We start from the raw sequence: 20,461 nt of genomic DNA, 5'->3' as shown, positions 1-20,461 counted from the left end.
CTATGTTATGTGTTTAGTAAAGTCAAGAAATGTCATGGCCCTTGGACCCTCGTGAATTTTATGGGAAAAAGAGTATTCACTCTATCCTGTACAAAGCTCTCAAGCACACTCCACTCTAGAATATCCATCTCAGGGTTAATCACATGAATTGATTATAGCTTTTTGATGATTTCTGTCAGAATGGTAAAAGTAGTCATATCAATTCCCTCTGAAATATAATTTCAAATGGCTTAATTAAAGACTATGCCAAGGTAATATCATATTTGTTTTAAGCTCTGAGGCCTTAAATGCACTCAAAATGTATTAGAAAGAGCCACTTTTAGCACTGTGCCTTCACCTCAACACAGAAAGGAGAATGGCCTTGACTGTGCAGTGCTGTGAAAAGCGGCTTCACGGCAGAGAAAGTATGTTTGCTATTAATTTAAAGGTGCTGAAACCAAAATAAAATGATCTGCATTTTACAGAGGAGGACTCTGCACCAGAGAGAGGTTAAGTAACTTGCCCAAATTCCATAGTTAATAACTGGCAGAGCCGAGATCAGAATGTAAGCAGTCAGACTCCTTGTTTTAACCGCTGGATCCAAAGAAAGAATTGCACAAGCTCAGGATAAAAATATGGGCAGCATAGCATGGAGGTTAAGAGCTCAGGTTTTGTAGTAAAATGGCCTCAATTAAAACCTCACTTCTGCTTTACGATGTGAACTTGTGCCAATTTCTGGCACTTAAATGTAGATGAAAAGGAAGTTATTATAGTTGACAGAAATTTCATTGGTATTGAGCAAACATGGATGCAAAGAAGTCGAATTCATTTTTGGCTGGGTGAATACAGGAGGAGAGAATGGGTTCCTTCTGCTCTTTGGAACGCTTGACACTTGAGTCCCGTAAACCGCACTCTAAGATGGATACAGAATAATAAGCACATTTATAGGAGCATATTTAGTGAAAGGCTTCAAGATTAAAGAATCATTTGAAGAGAATGGTGTTTTTGTATCAAAGGATTCAGGATATAGGCCTTCTTATAGCTTAAGGGGCATGAACATAGGATGCACTATGTCTGAGAGTATTTCTGAATAGCTCCCATAGCTTTGACTTCAGGGCTAGGAAGCTCCCCACACACCCATGGCTGTCACTGAATATTTTAGGGCTTCTTTCTGTTCTTTTCTATCTGCCATACCTGCTTTTTCTATCATATTCTCTCCAGTTGTATTTCCAGAGGGTTGGGAGAAGAGGTCACGTTTCCGCCGCATATCTTCCGGATGACAGCTTCGCTCAGACTGTCTAGTTCTCAGTCAGCTTCTTAACATCTTTTTTTCAACCCCCGCTTTTGTGAATCCATTCCCAACAGCCCTGCCCCACTGTCAGGCCTGGCTGTCAGCACACCAGCCTCATGCACAGCCTTGCACAGGAGGAGAATTCAAACACACAACCAATGGGCAGGACCTGTAGGCAGGTAGATTTCCTTTTAACAGTTCAGCACAAATTTGTGACATCTATGACTTTTTTCATCTGACTTATTTCATTTGGGATGATATCCTCAAGATCCATCCATGTGGTCGCAAATGGCAGTATTTCAACTTTTCTTATGGCCGAGTAGTATTCCATTATGTATGTACCACCGCGTGATTTCACTCATATGTGGAATATAAAATTAAAAGCAACAAACGAACAAACAAGACAAATAAACAAAAACTCAGAGGCACAGACAACAGTATGGTGGTTACCAGAGGGTAAGGGGAGCGAAGGGAAGGTAGAAAAGGATAAAGGGATTCCAATATATGGTAAAGGAAGGAGAGTTGACTTTGAGTTGTGAACACACAATGCATTATAAAGATGATGTATTATAGCATTGTACATTTGAAACCTATATAATTTTATTAACCAATGTCACCACAGTAAATTTAATAAAAAAAATTTTAAAAACCTAACATTCAGGTCAGAAAAAGAATGAGATGTTCAAAGAGACCCTGGACATTTACTTGTCAGAAATGGTTTGAAACACATTTCAACAGAGATGGGTTCTTGGATTAAAGACTTCTGATTTCAAAGTCTAAAGATTGTATAATTTGACAGAGTTCAGTATTCCTGGCAATGGAGAATGGAGAAAATTTGACCATATACTTTCTTTAGATTTTTCAATTTCTATAAAAATAAACATTATTTTTGAATCAGAATTTTTATAGCCTTCTCTACTTTCAAATGAATGTGTGAACATTTTTTTTTAAATCCAGTTTTTGCTAATAGCATAAGGACAGCCCATAATTGATTTAACCATTCTCTGTTGCTCTTATATGTTACTTGTCTGGACACATTTTGCTATATGCCTGACATTTTGCAAAATCGGAACTCCTATAGAAATTGAAACGTGACCTTGAACCGAGGTGCATTGTAAACTGCTTCCTATAGGTAATGTCCTGTGTCTGGCCCCTCCTAATGAGCTGAAGCTGGCCCCCCGGTATTTCCATCTTTCTTCATAAGTTTTCAGGAAAGAATTGCTCCATCCTTAGGGAGCAGAGATGCTAAACTCCTGGCATATACCTTATGATAAGTTCATTTAGGGCAGAGATCAGTCAGGGCTGTGCAAGCTTTTACCACACATGATGCTTCTACCTTCTTGCACGTGGTAGGTATTTAAGAAATACTTATGGAATAGTTTTTCTTTAAAATTCTGGTACTTACCCCTTCTTCTCATTTCATTCCTTCATTCTCTCATGTTTCACCAGAAAAGACAAGATACGACTCTTATTGTTCAGTTGTGTCGTCAGACTAAGTTATGGTAGAATGACTCTGATGTAAGGTTTTTATTTTGTCTGACCAGGTTTTCTTTTCCCCTTCATCTACAATGTTATATATTTATTGGTCAAGTATGGTGAAAATATAAAGCAGTCTGCCTTTTTAGCCAATCCAATAATAAAGTTTACATAAGACAATGTTGTCTGGTTTTACTAGGATGTTGGGGTTTTCATTGTGTAACTCTTTAACAGAGACATTCCAGAATTACCTGAGCGAGAAGAAGGGGAAGGAGAAGAAAGTGAACTTCAGAATGCAGCATACAGCAATTGGAATCAGCCCAGGCGGTAAGGACTGCTTCAGTCTCCTGCCTCCTCAGCGTTTACAGATAAGGAGGGTGGTTTCAAGCACAAGCTACAGCTTGCTACTGTGGCATTGGGCAAGCTGTTTAATATTCCCTTACCCTCCATTTCTCCATGTGTATAGAGGAGAAGATAATGTGTATCATACAGGGTTAAAACTAACGTGTGCAAGGATTTGGCATGTACTAGGAACTAAATAAAATTAACTTGAGAAAATTATGCGTAGGTAGTTGGAACGGGTACTATTTTCTGAAGGGTTTAATCTTAGGTAAACAGTCAAATACTAATTTAAATTTCTCTGAAATTTGTAGACACTGTATATTCAAACATAGATATTCAAAACGTGTGTGTGTGTGTGTGTGCACATACACATTAGTAAGCATCTTGTTATCACAGACTGCCATTAATCTAACCCATGCTCTGTCTAGAACCAATTTCATATGTAATAGAAAAGATGACTTTCCTAAATATGCTCAGATCTATCACTGTGCATCACTAAGGCATATTTCTGTGTTAATGTTAAGTAAAATCAACTTCAGTTTAATAGATATTTGAGTCCTGATTATGGACCCCGACAAGAGGGAGATGATTTTGTGAATAACAGAGAAGTATAAGACATAAATCTGCCATTCTAGGAAACTGTAATGTACTTGGGTAGGCAGTATTAGAGACACAAAATAAAGAAAAATATAAGCTATTTTGCATTAAGTGTAAAATGTAAGTAATCATTGGGCATTTCCTCACCCGATCTAAAGGTGACCACCATAGTTGTGCCTTGCACTTAGTAAATGCTTAATATTTATTGTACAGTGAATAAATGCTCAAGAGAGAATAATTTCTATTCTTCAGAGTTATAAGACAGTTTGATGATTTTCCTTGCTCACAAATGAGCTTGAGGCAGCACCCATCACATTTAAACATTTTCTAGGTTGAGTCATACTCAAAGTATAGAAAAGTTTTTATGTTGCTTCCAAAACAAAACAAAACAAAACAAAAACACAGTAGTAATTTCCAGCCATCTAAACGGAAAGGGGGGTCAAATATATAGAGATGGAAGGGGTACTGACTATGGGTGGTGAACACACAATGTGCTGTACAGATGATGTATATAGAAATGTATGCTTGAGATTTGTATAATTTTCCTAAACAATGTCACCCCAATAAATTTAATAAACATTTTAAAAAAGTTACTGAACTAAATAAAAACTAAGCAAAATAAGTAACTAGAATAACTTTTTTACTTGAATTCTTTAAAAAGCTGTTTAGCCTGCTTAAAGAAATCAAAGTGTCTCCACATTATGACCCATATTCAGAACAGAAGATAAGTGCGAGATCTATGGCAGAAATATAAAACGTTATAGTTCTTATTTTTTTGAGGATGGAAGCAAAAATAAGTTTGATGAAATTATTTTGTAGCTGGTAACCATAGTGATAAGCTTGAATTTTGTTGGAGAATAGTCATCACAGGAAAAGAAATAGTTTGGCCAGTTTCAATAACATTGTGGGAAGAAAAGTAATTTTTAGAAGGCACTATGTTTGAAGTCAATAAGAGCCATATTTGAATTCTAACTTTGATACTTTCCTAAGACAAGTTTGTTCATCTCTGATAAGCCCCAGTGACTTCATCTGTAAAATGGGATTACTAATAGAATTTTTTAAATGTGGGAGAGAATTTGGTGTGATAATGCATGTAAAATTATTTACCTTGTGCCTGGTCCAGAGTGAGCCTTCAGTTGGTGGTCAGCATTGTCAGTCATCATCATCGTCACTAACAACTAAGCACATAGAAAGGACTGCACACAGAAATCATTATGCAATTGTCTTATGAGAAGGAATTCAGTGTAATTCATGGAATGGAAGATTTTTGTATATTTATCCTAAATTTTAACTTGCATATCACCCTAAGAGATGTCTCTAAATGTGGTAACTACCTTATAGAGAGACTATGTCTGGTGCTTCCATAAGTCTTAAAGAAGGCGCTCTGCAAACTTCTACACAGAAGTACTAAGAGACTGGGGGAACGTTCTTAGAGCATGATGCTCATAGATTATTATGAGGAAACTTACCAAAATAACTAGAACATGAGGAACAAGTGTTATGAATGTGCTTTGTAACAGTGGACATTCATTCTTACAGTCAAAACATTTTGCTTTGTGTGCAAGTTGAGGATACTTTTTAGCAAAGTGTACATTTTTAAATTATAAATAAGCTGTGTTACTCTTTTGTTTTGCACTGTGATCTTCATTTACAGAATTGGCATCATTATGTATCATTTTCCAGCTTTCTTTTCTCTAATCTAATGTTTTGGAGATCTATCATGCTGATACTTAAAGACCTAATTCAATCAATGTAGTTGTTGTAGTGCATTTCAGTATATAAATATACCACAGTTTATTCCCAGGTTGATATTGAACAGTTAATAGTTATTCACTAGTATAAGAATTCTGTGCAGTAAATATATTGATTTCCTTATGCTTATATATGAGAATTCATCTAGGTATATACCTAAAAGTGGAATTGCTGGCTCATAGATTGAAATGGATTATTTATTTTATTAGAGCTTGTTAACTTGCTTCATAAGGTGAACATACCATTTTTTCCTTCTTTTTCCAATATATGAGAGTTCCCTTTCCCCCGTATCCTGGTTACCCCATCATATGATCATTTTTTAAAAAGGTTTTTGTCAGTCTGATGGTAGAAAATGGCACCTTGTCTTAATAAACAGTGTGTAGGTATAACAGGATTCAGGTAGTAGGGTTCAAATTTGCTCATTTGTCATATGGATTTAATTTTATATCTTCCTTAATTACATGACTTCAGTAATCATAGTTGTCATAATAAGAGTAATAAAAGATGTATTGGTTGTCTACTATGTTCCAAAGCTTTGTTTTTCACTTTACATGTATTCATCACAGCAACTCTCAGACATAGAGACTTTTGTTGGCTCCATTTGGCAGATGAGGAAAGTAAGAAGCTAAATAAGTTGGAGATGGTCACACCGTTAAGTAGCAAAAGAGCAGGACCTGAACCCAAGGACTCTCTGTTCAGAGCTCAGGCAGCCTTTTCTGAATTTCATTCTTTTTAAATCGATGGATAGGTCTCAAGAAAGGCTGCCATTTTTGCATAAAACTGACTCCGAATAGGTTCTATAAAGTTTTTCTTTTAAAGGTCTCCTTTTTCTTTCCACGCAACATTTACTGTATTCCGTTCAGTGAATACTGAGTCTGGTTCCTTCCTCAGCACTGTGGTCATTTGGGCAGCCTGTCCTTGGTTATCGTCTCCAAAGTTTTAAGCAGTTACAGCCTTTCCTCTAGGGAGTGTATTTGAAAACACTTCGCTATTTGTGCCAGACCCTGTGTGAGCATGTGGTTCCATTATGCAAAGGTTGTTTAACCCCTCTGTGCCTCGTCCCTTCTTTGTAAAATGGGGCTAATAATAGTATCCTCTTCATAGAGATGATATGGGAATTAAATGAAAGTACATGGTACTCAGGGAATAATACTAAGCACATGAGAAGCCCTTAATAAGTGTTTGCTGCTGCTTTTATTTTTATTATTAAAGAAATTAAAAGAATCTCTGTTTTTTTCCTTCTTCCTTCCTATGATTTTCTTTTTTAAAATTTTTCTTTTCTTTTTCAATTACAGTTGACATTCAATATTATGTTAATTTCAGGTATACAGAATAGTGGTTACATACATTTATATAACTTATTAAGTGATCCCCCAAATAACTCTTGCACCCTACCTGACACTATTGTAGTTATTACAGTGTTATTCCTTGTGCTATACTTTACCATCCCTATGACTATTTTGTAACTGCCAATTTTTACTTTTTAATCGCTTCACTTCTTCACCTAGCCCCCAACCCCTCTCCCATCTAGCTACTGTCAGTTTGTTCTCTGTATCTATGAGTCTGTTTCTGTTTTGTTTGTTCATTTATTTTGTTCTTCAGATTCCACATATAAGTGAGATCACACAGTATTTGTCTTTCTCAGTCTGACTTATTTCACTCAGCATAATAACCTCTAGATCCATCCATGTTATCGCAAATGGTAAGGTTTCGTTCTTTTTTGTGGCCAAGTAATATTCCATTGTATATATGTACCATTCCTCTTTATTCAGTTGTCTATTGAAGGACACTTAGTTTGCTGCCACATCTTGGCTGTTGTGAATAATGCTGCAGTGAACATAGGGATGCGTGTGTCTTTTGAATTAGTATTTTGAATCACTTTTTAATTTACACCGACCACAAAGAACCCCAGGAGACATTTTAATTCATTCTTGTTTTATTTTATTTTTTCCCTTTTTAAGAGAAGAGTTAAGGAGTCTCACCCATGTATTCTGGATTCTTAAATATTAAATACAATGACTAACTTGACTAACTTCTTTACTTTGCCATTTTACCTTAGGAACTGCTTTAAAAAACAAGAAAGGCTGTTGGGTTTTGTCATTCGCAGAATTCCTAGAGGGAAAGAAAATGATTAATAGGATTTTAAGTAGTTTAAACTATTTACACAAATTTTATGAGATCAAAGATCATAGTGAGGTCCTTTTAAACAAAACAGGTAGAGTCTCTAGGATGATAGATTTCTAATAAAGGAAAAAAAGTGCTGTCCAAAGAAAAGATGTGTCTCATCATCTGACTCTTATCTGACCAATTGCCTGTCATCTCTATCTACCTACTCTTTTATTCACAGCATTTTCTTATTGGGCCCTCCCTCATTTCACAGGGGTCCTCACTTCAACCTTTCCTCTCCTCTGGGAGTACCGGTCACATCAAGGTTGAGGGCATGTTTGGACTATACTTTCATTTTCCATTTAATGTCAAACGCTGTCTTTCTTCCTGCAGCCTGGAGCAGATTGCAGACTCGCTATCTTATCTTAGAGCTCTCTGCTTGGTATCTCCCTTTTCTTCCAATACCCTGAGCTGTTGACTCACCTTAGCCAAATACCTCACTGCCAGTCACCTTGTTTTTGTATCCCAACCTTCTCACAGGACATGTACTTTGATTTCATTCATAGTTCAGTTATTATTATATATGTGAATTCATGTGTTTATTGTGCGGGTAGGAGAATTGCATTCAAGACAGAGGATGGAGCATGTCTGTTGAACTTTAGGAACAGCGTGAAAGATGATGTGATGGCTGGAGTGGAGAGAGGCAAGCAGAGAACCATGGGAGAAGCTTTTCTGGAGATGGTGGTGGGATTAGATCACGTAGGATCTTGTCAGCCACTGCTCTTCATTGCCCCGACTGTTAGCTCCCAGATCGACCTTGGGAAGCGGGAGTCCTGCAGACATAAGCTACCAGCATAGCATGTGCAGCGATGTTCTTTCGCCAGATTGTGTTGCTAAGCTTAGAACTGTCAGTTCTGGGGTAGCTGAACTTCTGGATTTCTTAATGTCTGCACTGCTAGAGCTCCTGAAGAATGGCACTTTTAGATTGGTCTGTGCCCTGGCCAGAAGTGTGAGTTCATTATTTATTTTTAACAAAGCTTCAGAAATACATTAGTATTATCAGACCCTATGAAACATCATTGGAAAAGTATTTAAAACTATCTTGTTTTACAACTGTAAAAATTTAATAAATTGAGCAAATAGTATTTGCAAAAATGAACATATAAAGATATTTTATTCCATTGAATTTAAAAATATTTTTAATCATTGGGACCATTTTTAAGTGTGCAGATCAGTCACATGAAATACGTTCACATTGCTATTTAACCATCCTCCTCCCTATCTCCTAGCAATCATCATTCTACTTTCTGTCTCTATGAATATGATTATTCCAGGTACATCGTATAGGTGAAATCATATAGTATTTGTCCTATATTTCACTTAGCTGGCTTATTTCACTTTGCATAATGTTCTTTTTTAAGGCTGAAGACTATTCCATAATATTCCATTATCTGCAGATGGACACTTGTTTGCGTCTACATTTTGGTTATGGTGAATAATATAATATTTATATGAATATGGCAGTGCAGATATCTCTTCAAGACCATGCTTTCAATTCCTTTGGGTCTATACCCAGAAATGGAATTGGTGGATCATATGGTGATTATATTTTTAATTTTTTTAGGAACTTCCATATTTTTTCCATAGCGGCTGCATTTTACATTGCTGTCAGCAGTGCACAAGGGTTCAGACTTCACGATTTTTCTGATTTCTCCTTGCCACCACTTATTTTCTGTTTTTTGTTTGTTTGTTTTTTGATAGCGGCTATCGTAATGGGTGTGAGGTGATACCTCATTGTGGTTCTGATTTGTATTTCCCTAATGATTAGTGGTGTTGAGCATCCTTTTCATGTGGTTATGGGCCATTTGTGTATCTTCTTTAGAGAAATGTCTATTTAAGTCCTTTGCCCTTTTTAAAACAGGTTGTTTTATTTTTTGTTGGTGAGTTTTAGGGGTTCTTGCTATATTCCAGATGTTAATCCCTTATCAGATATGTAATTTGCAAATATTTTCTCCCATTCTGTGGGTTGCAATTTTATTCTGCTGATAGCATTTTTTGATGAATAAAAGTTTTTACTTTGTTGAAGTTCAGTTTGGTTATGTTGTTGTTTTTGTCTGTGCTTTTGGTATCAAATTGAAAAAATTATTGCCAAATCCAGTGTCATGAGCTTTTCCCTTATGTTTTCATATAAGAGTTTAACATTTTATTTATTTTTTATAGGGTTGAACTTTGGAGAGAACCAAGCAAATCCTTGGGCATCAGCATTGTTGGTGGACGAGGGATGGGCAGTCGTCTGAGCAATGGTGAAGTGATGAGGGGCATTTTCATCAAACATGTTCTTGAAGATAGTCCTGCTGGCAAAAATGGAACCTTGAAACCTGGAGATAGAATAGTAGAGGTACCCTCCAGTGAGCTTTCTGTAAAATTCTTTACCTGTTCTGTAAACTTTACCAAGGGAATCATCAAATTGACACTGGTTACTCAACCCAGCATTAGAGTAAAATGTGTTTGTGGTTAAAGCATTTCTTTCTTATTTGTTTCTATTCATCTATAATTGTTCTCTTTGATATATGGTGACGAGTTACATCTCTTGATATATCTGGAGACTGATGTTTGAAGGTATAACCAACCATTTTTAAAAACATTGACCCTGAGATAAAATAATTAAGTTCTGGTTAAAAAAACAAAGCAAATTTCTCAGGGAAATAATTGAATTCTTTGAAAGTATATATACACGTAAAATATATACATCAAAATTAAGTTCTCCAATGAGGTTTTATTTCAAGAAATACTTTATCATTATCATTTCATTGTAAACTTTGTTGGATGAGATTTTTTTCAAAGTGAAACTTTTTGTAAAACCTTTGATGCTAAGATCCTGATTTCTTTTTTATACAAATGCCCCCACCCCCAGCTTGGATTTCCTCCATCTCAGTGTTGTGTCCATTCATCACTGAGGGGGTGTGTGTGTGTGTATACACCTGAACATGTGTACACATATATGTGTATTTCGTTATATACAAGAGAGAAGCGTTTGGTCAAATTGTGCCTAATTCCTTAATTCACATCAAACTTTAATATTTTAAATAGACTTCTCTCATGAGGCACTCACTCATTTACTTAACAAATATTCCTGGAACAGCTGTTGCATTCCAGGTGCTATCACAGGCTCTAAGCATCCCTCAGTAAACAAGGCACCGTGCCTGCCTGTCAAGTTGCACAAACTTGACAAGTAATTGAGTCATTTCAGAGCAGTGTCATAAATGATTTGATCAGGATAAGCATAGTTTCAGTTAAGAAGGTAGAGGAAGGGGTTCCTGACCCAGATTTGCTGAGTTGTCAGGATTTATAGAGTAGATTGAAAGAGGCAACTTCCGAATGGAAACCAATGGCTTTATGAGTATAGTGGCCATTATATTTACTTTGCACAAGTGATTGTCTCTCATTTTCTAAATCCATATAACTTACATATATTAAAATGCTTAATTGTGTAGAAGAAGGTTATAACTTAATAACAATTTTAAAATAAGCATTTTGGGGACTATTTTCTTACTCCTTTATTGACTGATTGTTACTGAGAACTGAAGAAGGAAGAACACTGGGACTTCAGAGAAAGCAAGGACTGTGTATTTATGTTTTCTCTGACCATTTATAAGGAAGACTGATGGACTTTTTCTCTCTTCCTGCAGTGTTACCTTTCATTAGATGAAATCTCAGCCCCTTTTTAAAGTACAATTTTTTTAGTTAGAATACTTCTTAAAATTTCCATTTTTAGATTATCACACGGCATTTTATTTTATGGATACTTCACTATTAAATACTCTTGACCTAAGTAGAGAAAGTAAGAAATATTTATAATTATTCCTAGAAAGGATTCATCATAGTTTGCACCAAAATGTATAAATGTATTAAGAATGTTAAAACACCCCTTCCAAATTGAAAAGGATTCTTTTGTGTTGTAAAATACTGTTTGTTGTTTAGCAGTCGTTTGCTGAGTGCTGTTACGTGCAGGGGTTTTTCTCATAAATATAAAAGCCTTAGACCTCTAATCCTGGGGATTCCAAAACATGTCTCTGCTAAGAGTCTCTGAAAATGTGTGTAAACTAGATGAGTAGAGACTTGCAAATGATTTCATTAAAATTACCCACTAATGGAATATCTAGTAAACATGAATACTAACTTTTGTTCTACAAAAAGTTAGAAACCTTTTTTAATGTGTACTGAAAGAGATGTTATGTCATCTAAGTATCAACCTGAGGGAGGCTTTTCAATTAAACATATATAATTATTTTAAAGGTGATAATGTTCTATGCAGAGATCTAATCATTTTCTTTTCCAGAATTGTGTCCACTCTGATTTTACTATTTTGCTATATATGCCATATTGTGGTAATTGGAAATGATAATAGTATCCTGTGGTTTTCTGACAGGATTAGCATTTGGCCTCTACAACTATTTTCCTTCCTATTCATATAGTGCATAAACTGAGCTAATCATCACCCAGGCCAGCCATGGTCAATAAAAGGTCACAAAATAACTTTCATTTCTAAGCTAGTTATATAAAAATTACTAACAAATGAGCACAATTTCTTGACTTGCAGCTCCTGTCATGCCTACTCCAAAGATTCTTTTGCCAAACTAACCTCACCATAACCTGATATTTCTGAACGTAAGAATTTTGTTTTTAACGTCATGCTTCCTTGTGTAGAGAGAAATACACAAAGCATCACCCACCCACTTCCCAAGTCACTCCATAGTGAACTGGAGAAAAAAATTGTACAGTGACTTTCGTGATGAAGACGGGGCTACTAGGCAGTTCCCTTGTTTTGTTACTTTAATGATGCTGACTTATTAAAGGAACGACTGAGTCTGAGGAAAGCAAAAGCGGAGGCTTCATTCTAATTGATTGTTATTTCAGTCGTTGTTGGAGACAGACATCTGTGTCCACAACAAGGGACCACAAGTCTGCTGGACAAATTAAAAGTCTCGGAGCCTCAGAAGTAGTGTCGTTTTTTATTCTGAAACATTTCCCAGGAGCCTCAGAACCGCAGATCCACAAATTGTTCTGTTGTTCTATAGATTCTCGAAATGTTAAGCTGAGGCCTTCCATTGCAGGTGGATGGAATGGACCTCAGAGATGCAAGCCATGAACAAGCTGTGGAAGCCATTCGGAAAGCAGGCAACCCTGTAGTCTTTATGGTACAGAGCATTATAAACAGACCAAGGGTAAGCGAACACAGAGGGCAAGGTAGGCATATCCAAACAGTGTCCAGCTTGGAATCTAATGTGTCGAGGGCCAACTTGTCTCTAGAAGCAAGATCTCGAGTCTTGGAATTGCAGGAGACTTGTTAAAAAGTTTGTTTTGCTTGTTTTGCTTGTTTTTGTTTGTTTGCTTGGTTTTTTTAAATTGAGTTGTTCTGGAAATCCGTTCTACTGTGTTTAGGAAACACTTGAAGTCTGTTGAAAACACCCAGAAGTAGACAGAAGTAGGATTCATTGGTGGCAATGGTATCTAGGTGGAGAACTCTTTATTATTCATTATAGTCACAAAACATGTAAATTGAGAGGAGTGTGGGGTAGCCTTTCAGATTGACCTCTAGTGCACCCCCTTAGAAGTCAGAGATTACATTGTCTTTATAAATTCTCTCGACAGCATTTCCAGCTTATGCAATCCCATGATCACCTGTGAGTGATCTTTAATGTATTTCTCCCACTGAACATTTCAGTGTCTCAGGGTAGGTTTGGTTTTGGCTGTACAGGCTTCTATCCCAGTGATTTCGTAAGTGCTGCTTCTCAGCCCCAGTGGCTGGATAGTCCCTGGTGGACAGAAACCTACTCACTCATTTTATCATCCGTGATCACAGGGAAAACGGTTTTGAAAATGTTTTAGAAAGTATGTGTGCATTTAGGGGATGTTGTTGATGGAGAAGATACTACGTGAGGCTTTGTGTGTTCGATCCAAGTACGCCCTAATGTTGCTGAGCGTGAGAATTATGCCAGGAGTTTTAAACTTTTTTTTTTTCAATTTCTTCTTTATTGCTCAATAAAAAAAAATAATAAATAAAATATCTTTTTAATGTGTAGCAGTTCTTAAATATATTTGGACCACATACCCCTTTGAAAGTTCTTCAGAAACATATGCATTCACTGAAAAGTTTGCATACCATTCGAGGAGTTTTCGAGATGTCCTAAAGCTTAGAGAGAGGCTCACTTCTGGATTTAAGTGAAGAACCCCTGGCACACTGATTCTCTTTGAAATACCTGCTTATTAGCTCTGAGGGTTGGTTGTCTTTAAAGGGAAAATGTCAGCAGATGTGAGGGAAGATCAAAGAATTACCTAAAGCTTACAATATGTAACTTTCTATATAAAATGCATTTAATTTTAATTTTTAAAATTTAGATACCATGCCCAAATGATGGAAAGAAAGTAGCCAGTAGCTCTGTAGATGGGATCAGTAAAAGTAACTTTGTCAGTATTGGGTGCCATGGAATACAAGTGACTAGATTTATCCTATTGGTCCTTCCTTCCTTTTGTTCTCAAGACAGGTGTAGCTCTCCTCTGGGTTTACTATTCATTTAAGAAATGAATTGAGTAGTTCATGCAAGCAGTTACCTTCACATCTGCAGTTTCTAATCGTTCAGTTGTTTATTGTTAGGTAATTATTCATTCAGATGAGAAAATGTGACAAATGTTAGGGCTGCCTCGCACTGCATTCTTTTTAAATGCTATCCAGTTTGTTTAAATAACTATAAATCTTAACTACATTTGTTCCCATTTGTTGTGTTAAACATAGGCACAGCATGACAATGTCAGTAAATGGCTGTTTAAGTTAAGTTAAAGCTATTATTTTGGGTGGGAGTGTTTTATTCCTTTTTTGTTTTATTTTTAATTTCCAACTTTTATAGCATTTAGGACAATACTATAAACTGCTGGATAGGATTCTTAATATTACTTTTTGAAACCTTAAACTACAGATATTTTTTTCAATGCTAGCCACATTTTCTAATGAGCAGGCAAGATGTTTTTTCATGCACCTGGAAAATATTCCTATTATCTGAGGTATAATGATGCCTGATTTTATAGCAATTATTCCAGGATAAATCTTCCTTAGAATGACATGTATCCTTAGGTTATACATGGCAAGGTTCAGGACATGTTACCCCAAAATATGGCACGCTGGCATATTGCATATTTTAAGCTAAAGGAATTTGAGAAAACACAGGTGCTGCAAAGACTCTGACCTCCTCCGTCTCCCCTGAAGTAGGTCTGAAGACCCGCATGTGAGGGGGCACTCCCTACACCTGGAGAAAAGGAGCACTCTTATCTCCAAAGATGGAGGGATGCTGAGAGGAACCTGAATGAACAGGCTTTGCTGAGTTCCCCTCAGTTCACTACACTTGGCTCACTATCTTTTGTCCTATCACATTTTCCAGGACTATCCACTCTTCATCCAATTTAGTATAAAACCACTCAGGTTTAACCATTTCTTCATATTTCCTTATGAAGGCTCTCTGTCATATAAACCTTAAATCAGTATGCATACTTTTCTCTTGTTAATTTGTTTCTTGTTACAGAGATCCAACTGAGAAACTATGACCGGTAGAGGAAATTTATTTTTCCTTCTCTACATGTACATTTTGCTTTGGGAAATTAGAATCCCTTTTTTCATCTAAAATGAGATAAATTTTGTATTCAGTGATTTACTTCCCTATAGAAATAAATCTAGTCTCCCATAATCCAAAGGGGGAAAAAAGTCACAAATACGTAAGAGCCTCTTAACAGTCAGTGTAGTATTTGTGATAAAGCGTTAAGAAAATCTCATACAGAGGCTGGAAAGCCAGTTAGTCTCTATGGCTCTCAGACTTGGAAGAGTCAGTCAGAACTTCCCAGAACTGGTCTTGATAATTCCACCAGTATGAAGCTTCGCAGAATTCCGTTTGACTACAATGCCGTAGTAAAGGGTGGGCTCCATTGATACAGTCAGAGAATGTTTCTGTGCTGCTTCTTGGTTAATAACATTTCTATTTTTATCAGCCTCTGGGACTATAAACAGAAGTTTCGTCATTGATTTTTTAATAAGAAATATAGTCTGTTTCTATAAATCTTTCCTTAATAATAGAGTGATCTATGACTTCATTTGCTGTGCTCATGCTGTACTTTCATACTCTGCTCTCAGGGCCAAATTCTAATCCTATAAGAGCTGCAAATTAAAAAAAGAAAAAAAGACAAAACTAAAAACCAGAGCTCTCTTTAAACACTCCGTTTTTTGCCATTGTTGTCTTGTTTTATATTATTCTACAGAATTATAAAGGAAATACAGAAACCTAAAAATTCCATGTGTCAAGATTAGACATAATCTCTACCTTCCGTAGCATTGAGACATTTTGCCTAGGATATGTTTTCAGTCTCTGCCTCATCATTTCCTCCACCTGAATAAATGGCCACATTCCTTAGCATTTGTGGATCTTCTTTTTTGTAAAGCAGCAGTTGACATTTTAAGTTGAAAAGCAGAGCGAAAGTTGAGATGAGCAGAAATGTCATTGTGCCCATTTCTTTCTTCCCATCTTCCCTCTATAGGAAAAACATTGCAAGAGGAGCAGATTGCAAGGGTACTATGGCATAAGCGTTAGTACAGGCATACTGAGTGAGGATAGAGTTTTTCCAGAGTGCTCTCCCATGCAGGGTGGTGTCACATGACAGACAACCTCTCCCTACTCTTGACGCTTGCCAGTGGGGCTTTTTATATAGAGAGAAGTAACACAAACATTTAACTGGAGCCAAATGAATTTTAAATGTCTGCAATTTCCCCTGAAAGATACAGTCAATAAAAGAAAGATAAGCGGGTATGAAGAGAAGGAGAAAAATTTATTGTGCTAAGGAAATGAGTTTTCTGTTTTTTTCCTTAAATTATGAAAATGGTAAATTCTATCTGGCAGTCATCCTACCTTTAATATGTAGCTCAAAATCCAATAGCACTAGCTCGGTATATCACAGGCAAGCCACAAAACCTATGAGAAACACTCTAAGGCAGGAGGACTTCAGATATTATCCAAAGCCTCATAGAGTCCCCAGTACTGTGGGAACTTGTATAGGAAATTTTAAAAATGTATATCAATGTTCCTGCTTTCACAAAAAGCTGGCAGAAATAGAGCACACCACCATACAGTGGTTCATTTCTTTAAAACTTACTGATCTCATTTTTTAATTAAAAAATGCTATTGATCTTAACCTTAATATCTAGTCAACGTGTGAAAACTTTCCTTCCTGGGAAACTTGATGAAGGACTGAGGGAAGTTACCAGCGAACTAGAGGACAAATGTTTAATTGGCATCCTGGGACAGATACGACTATTTTTTTATTTCAGAAAAAGAATAATTTGGTTTTAAATATACATTAGAAAAACTTTCATGGTTTTAACTTTGAATCGTGTTTACTAATATGCATGGTATATATGTTAATATATAAAGTGGGCAAAATACATATATGTGCCTCTGTGACAGTGAAGACATTCGTTGAAAATAAATTTGGGATCCACTTGACAGACTGGTTTCCTGTATGTTTTGTGACCAGATTTAGATTCCGTTTTAGACTCAGTTCACTGGAATTAAACCTTTAGTTCAATACTGTTTAATAGATGTTGTTAGTTGCCAGATCTGATAAGATCTAATAGATGTTGTTATTAATTACCAGATCTGATAGATCTAGTTTCACAGAGTTGTTTAAAACAGTAAGTACTTTATTCTTAAAATTGAGCTGTTTGGAGTACATTTCTTTGCGCTCAGCGCTTCTTATGTTTCCTTTTAGAAATCCCCTTTGCCTTCCTTGCCGCACAACCTTTACCCTAAGTACAACTTCAGCAGCACTAACCCATTTGCTGATTCTCTGCAGTTCAACGCTGACAAGGTTGGATAATGCCCATTGTCTTGCCATTGCCTTTTGTAAATGTTGTGTTCTCTGTTATTACTGTGTCTTTGTCCCAGTTCACTGCTTACTCAATTAGGGCAGGGGGAAAAAACAAAACAAAACAAAGCTGTGTGTTTGGAGTGGGCATGCAGATCCTTTCCTTCAGCACGTTTTCTTGCCAGAGCACATTCATTTTTATAGCTGAAATTAGATGGCCCTTCTGAAGAGTCAGGGGGAATTGTGAGTCAGTGCCTTTTCTGTATTCTGGTGTGAGATAAATTTTCTGATATTTAGATTTGTGTTAGTTGCCAAATGTATGAGCTGCTGTCACACATAATTTCTTTAAAACCTTGTATTGGTTTAAAGTCTCCTCAGAATTATACAAGGTGGTCCTAAAGGCCCTCCTGTGAGTTCATCAATCCACAAATAATTGTGTACCTGCAGAGTCTGTTGAATATTCATACAGTGCATCCATGTAATCAGAACCATGTAACTGTTTCAACACTTGGAAATCTATACTTGGATAGTCTCATACTCCGATGAAATTATAAATCCAAAATGGAAACAAAACTTTACAAGAACTAGACTATAATTTGATCATGAAAAGGAAGAGAGCTGTCAACAGTTTCTTTCAGGGATGCATTTTATGAATATTCATTGAATTTTTATGTGATTGTAACGTGGATAACCAAAGATGCTGTGTCTGAAGGAATATGTTTTCTATTACTATAGGAATTACAGAATTCAAGTAGAGTTATCTTCCGTTGTTCCCCAACTAACCCTTTTGCTCCCACACCATTTAAGGTTTGTCTTAGTGAAATGTTCACGAGTAAGTGGGTGTGTTACAGTGTGCTGTGTGTGTACATTATTCCTGTGTGCAAACATGGCATGGAGTGAGCTCAAGTACACTTTGCATTTTTGCCAATGAAAACGAAACAATCTTTGTTAAAGAGTTATATTATCATTAACGGAGTTTAAGAAGTGTCAGCAACAAGCTAATTACGTGATCCCAGTGCATAGGGGGGTTTCAACAACTAGTAAAATTGAACACCTCATTGCCCCTTTAGTAAATACAAGCTTGTATTTTTTATGATTAATTAGTTATGTTATGGCACCATTTTTAGTTTACTCACAGTATGAAAATGTAAGATCCTGAACAGTTTTTAGACTGCTTAGGATTTGTTTGTTTTTAAGGAAAATCACAGCTCAGAAAAGTTATGTACCAAGTAACATCTATGGAATTTGCATCCATCAATTTATTAAAATTATGGGAAGTTTATATTAGATTTTGCCCTACTTTTTAAAAAGTACAACAGGCTTAATTCATGCTTGCTAACATTTTCCATTGTTACAGAGAAGCAAATTTTTTTTGTTTTAACCAAAAGAATCCTAAATTCCCCCCTACTTAGTATGCTTAATGAACCTTGATTGGATCAAATAAGGGGTTTTGTTGTTGTTTTATTTTTACTTGTACATTGTTAATTTGAGAGCTTTATGGCACAGCATTTGGGAAGATAACAAGGATGTTGTTTGCACTAGTAATTTTTGTCTGTTTGGCCAATGGTGAATAAACCAAACATTTTAATACAGCTCAGTCTGTAACTTTGAAAATCTATTGCCCGTAAGTCCCTGTCAATCAGCTTTCTTGTGCTTTGCCAGAAAAATAGCAATTCATGTTTATTACGATCATTTGGGGGGTAGCTTAGAATCTTGAAATGCTTTCTGAAACATCAAAGATCACACTCAGTGCCATATAGTTTTAGTATTAGGTATATTTTGTGGCATTCTGATTCTTGACACCAATTAATTCCTAAGTATTTGTACATGCCTATCATTTAGTGTGTTCTATAAGAAGCTTTGTTTTTTTAATCACAGTATTTTTTCCAGATATACACATATAAAGCAAGGTATATCAGAGGGATATTAGTGTAGAAAAAAGGTAAAATAAAGAAGGGTATGAAAACTTGTGTTCAAGGCATCGGGACAGTGTCATGCCAGGGTTAGAATTTCAGCTGGGTACGTCTGACCTGTGAACTAGGCACTATCTTACTGTGAAAATTGGAGAACACAGCGTGGCATAAAGGAAAGTACATTGGATTGGATTAAGAATTGAGCAAAAAGTAGTACCACTGTGTGATTTTGACAAAAAAAAATCACAAAATCTCTCACTTCTCGTAGCCTCAGGTATTAATCTACAAAATAAATAAAATGAACTCAGTGATTTAAGGTCCTTTCAAACTCTACTATTCCGTTCAATAATCTGTAATAGAAGAACTTGATGATACCAAGTCCATTTTTCTGGAATAGGACCTATATGGCAGCAAGTATACCACACTTTGGGTTTATATGAAGTATTTTCTCATGTTTTCTCATTCACCTTGTGAGCTGTCTTTGCAAGGGGTTAGTATAGTGTTGTCCCTTAAAACTAGCCCCTCAGAGCTGACCTGCGCTCTATGCTGACAAACTGGCTCCTGGTAGATGAACCTGCATGTGTAATGCTCGTTTTCATGGATTTGTTGAGAAAGTCACTCAGAGAGAGGATTCAGGTAGCAAGAAAAAAATCATAAGTCTCACTAACAAGTTTTGAATTTCTTGGATTGATAAATTAACTTCTTTGTTATTCTAGTTTCTTGGAAGACTTTTCTAGATCCCCCAAAATCTTAGCCAGACCGCTGCATATGTATAACTTTTGAATGAAAATTTTTTTTTCCAAAAGGGGAAGTTTGTACAATTTTTCACCTTAAATTATTTAAGCCTTCAAATTGAATAGTTTGTCACCTTAACCTGCCAAATAACAGTTTAATGAATTGTACTTTGAACATAACACTTTGTTTTTCTGAACTTTACCTGAATCCTATCTACCATTTATACACACACACACACACACACACACACACACACACACACACACACTTTTTTTATTATTTATGTGTCAGATATTGTAAAGCCAGTTATTTTGGTTCTGTTTTTGACATTGTTCTCTATTTCTTTTCCTTATTTTTTTCCTTCCTGAGG

General features: G+C 36.1%; 1 protein-coding gene across 8 annotated transcripts in view; it reads left to right on the top strand.

Moving 5' to 3' along the window:
• MPDZ (multiple PDZ domain crumbs cell polarity complex component) overlaps positions 1-20,461 on the top strand; it is a 153,267-nt gene that overhangs the window by 98,605 nt on the left and 34,201 nt on the right. For 5 of the 8 annotated variants that reach the window (XM_019627172.1, XM_019627170.1, XM_019627171.1 and 2 more), the window contains 4 exons: positions 2,981-3,073; positions 9,764-9,941; positions 12,658-12,768; positions 17,348-17,446. In XM_019627172.1, the coding sequence (XP_019482717.1) occupies positions 2,981-3,073; positions 9,764-9,941; positions 12,658-12,768; positions 17,348-17,446 (481 nt within the window). The remainder of the gene's footprint in view (positions 1-2,980; positions 3,074-9,763; positions 9,942-12,657; positions 12,769-17,347; positions 17,447-20,461) is intronic. The other 3 variants (XM_019627173.1, XM_019627175.1, XM_019627177.1) reach the window with 2 other exon arrangements.

This window comes from Hipposideros armiger, unplaced genomic scaffold (genome assembly GCF_001890085.2).
Source record: "Hipposideros armiger isolate ML-2016 unplaced genomic scaffold, ASM189008v1 scaffold_717, whole genome shotgun sequence".
Classification (NCBI taxonomy): domain Eukaryota; kingdom Metazoa; phylum Chordata; class Mammalia; order Chiroptera; family Hipposideridae; genus Hipposideros; species Hipposideros armiger.
The sequence above is the reverse complement of the archived record's forward strand: the minus strand, read 5'-3'. Positions and strand labels throughout refer to the sequence as shown.